The sequence below is a fragment of the Pezoporus flaviventris genome, unplaced genomic scaffold (genome assembly GCF_033815535.1).
Source record: "Pezoporus flaviventris isolate CSIRO_AGI_PZ_B2104156 unplaced genomic scaffold, CSIRO_AGI_Pfla_v1 ptg000036l, whole genome shotgun sequence".
Classification (NCBI taxonomy): domain Eukaryota; kingdom Metazoa; phylum Chordata; class Aves; order Psittaciformes; family Psittacidae; genus Pezoporus; species Pezoporus flaviventris.
Genome location: NW_026892584.1, coordinates 6,314,881 through 6,320,880, shown reverse-complemented (window position 1 = coordinate 6,320,880; position 6,000 = coordinate 6,314,881). Strand labels below are relative to the sequence as shown.

Here is a 6,000-nt window from a genome sequence, read left to right as displayed (position 1 = left end):
ACTTACTGTGTTGAGAATATGAGTTTGACAGAAAGCAAACACATAGGAATTCACATATAGAAAATGTAAAGGTTGTTCCTTCATCTCACAGTATTCCAGTCAGCTTATTATATCCAGATTTTCCTTTCTTCAAAGAAAAGAAAACATTAGCTCACTACCAAGTTAACGGCAAACAGTAAGCCACAGAGATAGTAGAATATAACATTCACATCTTATTATTTCATATATAAACCTTTACTTTAAAGTGTTATCTAAAATAACATACATGGTTACCAGACCAAATAGCCCATGTAAACTATGCTGAAAATATCATCTTTACTTACAGGAACCCAATTAAAATTAACTAAGGACAAAGATGCCCCTCAGACACACAAAGCAAGCATTGGCCACTACTTCTGGTAGAGGTGGGAAACAGCTTGCAAACCATCACTCTCTGATTAGGTGTGATGTCTTGTTACCTATCCCACCCTGCAGGCTTTACAATTACATGCCACCCTTTCTTCAAATGAGCTCTAAAATTGCTCTTCCGGCCCTTGGTGGTGTTCTGGGAATACATTGTGGAATTTAGGGAAAAAAAAGCCAAAACCAAACCAAAAACAAAACCAAACAACTTAGACATATAAGCGTTATCATCATCTTCTAGCACTGCTGGTAATCGCAATTACAAGAAATAAGCAAAGAGAAAATCAGGAATATATGACATTAGTTTATAGGCACTTCTATAACCATGTAATATGCTTCATAGTGAATTTACTGCATTCCAGTATCTGCTTTAAAGAAAACCAGCTGGCTTGGGTTATATAAAAATGCTACCTTTGAGACCCAAGAAATCCCACACTGCTTTACTGAGCATGAATTAGATACTGGAAGAATAATTGCTTGCAAACAGAGAATCTGGTATGTGCTCAGAAACAGTTCACACAAAGCCCTAGTATTAGACTTGTTATTTTGTGATTTAATGAAAACGCTCTGCTTCGAAAGAAATAGCTAATCATATAATTACCTTAGACTGTATGCCATAGGCCTTGAGCAGTCAAGCTCCCAGAAAAATCATTGAGTAAGACAATATACTGTTTTTATGACTATACATTGTATTTATCACAAAACATGGCCAATATTCACACTGAGATTGCAAAATTATTACATGGTTACCCGTGCTCTATAAAGCAGATCACAAAACTGTTCTGCAGTATTAGATCTTATTAGCATGTTACTTTTATTATTAATCATCATTACCTATCACCAAAATATTAGTACTTCAGTGTAAACACTGCAAAACATATACATGATTTAACAGATTAAATATTGACAAACTGTAACACTTTGGATCTGTTATCTATTCACAAAATCTAGAAATAAGGCATATGGTCAGCAGATTAGGAGAGTTTAAATAAACAGCCCAAATGCTTTGCTTTCCTCCCACACACCTTAACTCTGTCAGTTATGCTGCTGGATTCCTCATAGCAAATCTCGTATCTTGAGGAGGTCATACCTGAGGAAGGCTTTTATAGCTGGCTGAAACATCATTCTTTTACTTTTTTTCACTTTCCTATGTACAAAGGAAACAAACAGTGAATAGCTAGAGGGCTTAGTCTTTTTAAAAATCTTGACAGGGTTTTCTGCTAGGAATACAACTGTGTGGCCTGAGAGACTTCATTTTTTCATGCTCACACATTTATACACAACTGACACTTTATTTCACTCAGAGGATCTTGACATAAAATTGTAGAACTGATCGCGTCTGTGATAGAACCTTGACAGTTCTCCACACAGCCCTGTCAAAACTTCCTATCAGTAGCTGTAAACAGAATTAGCAGGGTGGCCACTTAGCAACCAAATGCTTCTGCTTTTGCAATCTTACAGCATGGCGCCGTCTCCTTTTAGGCTGAATGTACTCCTGTCCATATGATGGCCACTGAAAATCTTGGGGAGGCATTTTGCTATTCTGGCTCTCCACCTCTTCAGAATCAGAGTCTTCTTGTTGCACTGAAGGAAAATGTCTATCTGGATAAACCTCCTTTAGTTTGCCCTCAAAGAATACATTTAGGCGTCGTCCAGCCTCAGCAACCTCTGAATCTGGCTGCAAGAGAACGAATAACCATTCAGTGTTACCACATACAGAAATCATCAAGGATCAACACCAAATAACTAACCTACTGTAATGTCTTGCCTTTGTTGTGTCTGCTACATCTCCATTAGCCTCCTGTGCGCTTTCTATAGCCCATTAGTCCCACTGCGTTTACAATGTAAGCAAAAACTAGATGCTGCTATTAAGGAACACATTTCTGCTCCTCTAAGAAGAAAAGAGATGTGCAGTGAACTAGAAAAAATAGCAGTCATCATTGCATAGAAATTTCTGTGCATCTGAATTTTCCCTAGCTATTTTCCTGCTGTGGCTGGCTTTTCACAGTAAATGCAGCATCATTCCAGATAGTTGTTTGCTAAGATGTCCCTCTCTAATTTTAGATCCATATGTATCTCAGGTTCTCAGGTCCATATGTATCTCCACTTCTATCATTAAAAACAAAGAGTTAGATCATTTCCAAAGAATAAAACTGATTAATACTTCTGTTTATCCTAAGCCCATATTTGATGTCAATGGAACCAATAATTACAACACCATGACAGCTTGAAAGAGCAACCCTCTGGTTTATGTGCCCCCCCCACCATGCATGTTAGAAACCTACATAATTGAACTTTGCACAGTTCCAAAACATGAGACGCACGTCAGTCACAAGTTCCTCAGGTGCAGAATAGTGGGACTTGTCCTTTTTTTGCAGCTTGTTTCGTATGACTGACAAATCCATTGGCCTTTTTATGATCTGGTAATAATGCCGAGCCTGCAATGGGAATAAAACACAGTTATGTGACCTTTTTAATTAAAACATTTCCACTCCAGTCACTCCTATACACGTTTGGATGAAGTCACTGCAGAGGATTCCTTCCATCAAGGAAGAGAGCTCTAGTTTTTTGGTGCCTGTACTTGCACATCATCTTCCTGGGTGCTTTTTGTTTTGATTAAAAATATATTTGCTTGCAAGATTGATCTTGAATATAGCACACTTCAGTGACTACTCTATTTAACTATTCTATGATTCTATGAATATAGCACACTTCAGTGACTACCCTACTTGCATTTTCTAAAGTTTACCCCCAGATAAAAATGTATAAATTTAACCATAGTCAATAATAAATGTATCATTGACAATTAGCTAACATTTCCCCTAAGCAGTTATAAAAATAATGTGTTGAGATACTGGCAGCTGATACGGTGGGAAGTAGTATGCCAAGAGTGATTAAAAATATGCTACTACACACTCTTTTTAAAGTTCAATGATAGTCTTCTTCAATGGGCACTAGCTACCAGGATATCCCACTCCTTAAATATTTCTGTGTTAAAACCTACTTTTTAGGTAAAGTGTTCCATAATTTCATTGCAAGCTATATTAGGTGGAATGGTTTTTATGTTGTTATTTGGGCTTTTCCTTCACATAAACCTTTTTTCCCCCTCTCATTTTCCTCCTTCAACTTGTTTCACATTGTGCTCTATTATTACAATAGTATGAATCTACACTTTCCTTAAAATAGCCAGTTAATATTGTAAATGTTGAGTACATGGATGAAACAGCAGTCTTCCCCTGAATACAATCACATTACCAACTTTGTGCAAAGTACCAGAAAAAAGAGAGTCCAGATTTATTTCTAAAGCAGACCTTTCTTACGACAGTGCAACATTCTCCATGTGTGCAGCAAGTCAACTTCCTTAATCAAAGAGGAAGCCCTCATATACCTTTAGTATATATGATACCTACCAGCATCTTAAATTGGCACACAAACGGCCTGAGAACACTGGCCAGCATTTACTTGCCTCTGACCTGGCATCTTCAAAGCACTTGCAAGAGAGAAACACCTACCCTTCCCTAGGAATCAATACTGTTCAGAAAAAAAAGTTAATTAATATCTTTCAAGAAGACAAAGGAGAATCTTGAGAGGTGTGCCAGAACATCTTTTGGATTCCTTCTGACCCATCTTTGTGCGGTACTTACCAGGGGGCTGACAGGTTCATGGAATGGGAGGCTCATACTACTGCAGAACAGAGAAAGCACCAGCTTTTCACACTTCTGTAAAAGCCAAATTTGAAATGCTTTTTAATTCAAATCAAGCGAGTTTCATTCTTGCCCTTAGTTAATCAATCATTATAACAAGAAGGGGAGTTTTTCTGCCATCTGTACATTTCTGATGCAAAATGGCACACTTCATTCTGACCTGCAGGACATTTTGTCTCATGGCATTTTTATGGTTTTTAAAGTGAGGATAGTCAAGAAATGCCAGAAATTAAATATGTAAAATTTTTTTTTTGCATGTAAATATCCTAGAAACTCTTGGGAATTCAGCGCTATCGCTATTTCCTTCCTGCACTCCAGAGCTGTCCCTTGGCTCTTGACTAGAAGAACAGCAGCAACAGTGTGGGAACAGTTACATAGAAAATGTTTCACACTGTTCATATCCATTTATACAAATGGATATTAAATTATGTAGTTGGTAGTAATATATGAAAACAGTTCCATTTAACCATTGTTAGCTTGTAAAATACTTACACTTAATTCTTTCCACTAATGAAAAAAAAAAACAAAAAAAACCAAAAAAAGGAGGCACTGCCAATACATAAGCCATGCCTGCTCACAAGCAATGCAATTTCTAATCTACTCCATTTTCTAAATAGAACCTCACTAATCAAGATCCAAATCCCAACTATTCCTGGCCAGTTGTACCCAATCCAATAGAAATAGGGAACACAACAATGTCAAGAATTTATGTCCAGCTCTTTTTGGACAGAGTAGCTTAGATCTGGAAACAGCATGGATGAATTTGAGTAGTGCTGTGGCTGTGCTCATAGGCCTTTCCAAGGAGCCCAAGTGCTCTAAGAACCACTGCTGCTGTATTTACGTATGGTGTTCAGACTAGACCAGTGCCTTATTCTAAGCTTCATTTGTGCTCAACATCTGCTTCCCTCTCCAGCTGTCAACAGCATACACAGGACCTTTGTTTGGAACTTGTGGCTTCCAAGAACAAAGTTGACTTTAAGAAAGGCAATTTTTCATGGGAGGTTCTGTAGAGGAAACTGGTAATAGGGATGTAAAGAGATGAGTTTTTATATAGACTGAGTTACCAAGGCCTAAATGTCATCTTCAAGGGGATTAATGGTACTTATGAAGACCATATGAAGATTTCAATCCAACTGGAAGTCAAAAAGTGTCTACATCACAAAATGTCATTGCAACTGGCCTAAGCAGATGTCTGAGAAGATGCAGTGGCAGAAAGCCAAGCAAAGGTGACTCAAGGAAGCTTGCTCTGCTTCTGGGTGTGACTTCCCTGTTCAAAGGAGAAAGGAATTCCAGATCTGCTTGCTTCATCTTTCTGTAACATGTCATTCATTTTAAAATTGAACAACAATGTCTAGGTAGAAGAGAGTGATATAGCTGAATACTAACAATGCGACTGTTGTATTTACTACCCTCTGAAACATTCAAGTAGCAACCAAGTCAAAACAGTCATCTTTGCAATGAAGAGGCAAAGCCTCCTGCTGAGATGCTATGTCCTTTTCTAAATACTACAATATATAGTTATTCCCACCTTCTGGTCATAGCCATCAAGGCCATATTGTGTATTATTGCTGTGGCTGTAGCGAGTGTTTTCACAGTCATATTCTACCTCCGGCTTCATTGGATTACGGCAAAGCGTGCACACCCATTCTCCCCTGCAAAACAAGGAAACAAAAACTTCTGTCAAATTTTGTCAGCAACCTTCTCAAAAACAAACCTCAGGAATCACAGTTTTTGCAAACAAGTCTCATCCTTAACTAGCATTACAATAGCAGGCAATCTGAAACCTATTGTACCAGATGTTCATCAAGAGATTTGAATCTGTTTAGAAGTGTAAAAATTTCAGATTCTACTCATTGCACTTTTTCTGACAAAAAGACAAAATGGTGTTTGAAAT

General features: G+C 37.7%; 1 protein-coding gene across 2 annotated transcripts in view; it reads right to left on the bottom strand.

The window, feature by feature from the left end:
• Positions 1-1,173: 1,173 nt before the first annotated feature.
• The window catches only part of TRIM66 (tripartite motif containing 66), a 52,843-nt gene continuing 48,016 nt past the window's right edge, over positions 1,174-6,000 (bottom strand). For both annotated transcript variants that reach the window (XM_061462942.1, XM_061462943.1), the window contains 4 exons: positions 5,635-5,758; positions 4,047-4,121; positions 2,688-2,840; positions 1,174-2,080 (listed from right to left, as the gene is read on the bottom strand). In XM_061462942.1, coding sequence (XP_061318926.1) covers positions 1,811-2,080; positions 2,688-2,840; positions 4,047-4,121; positions 5,635-5,758 — 622 coding nt within the window. In that variant the 3' untranslated portion in view covers positions 1,174-1,810. The remainder of the gene's footprint in view (positions 2,081-2,687; positions 2,841-4,046; positions 4,122-5,634; positions 5,759-6,000) is intronic.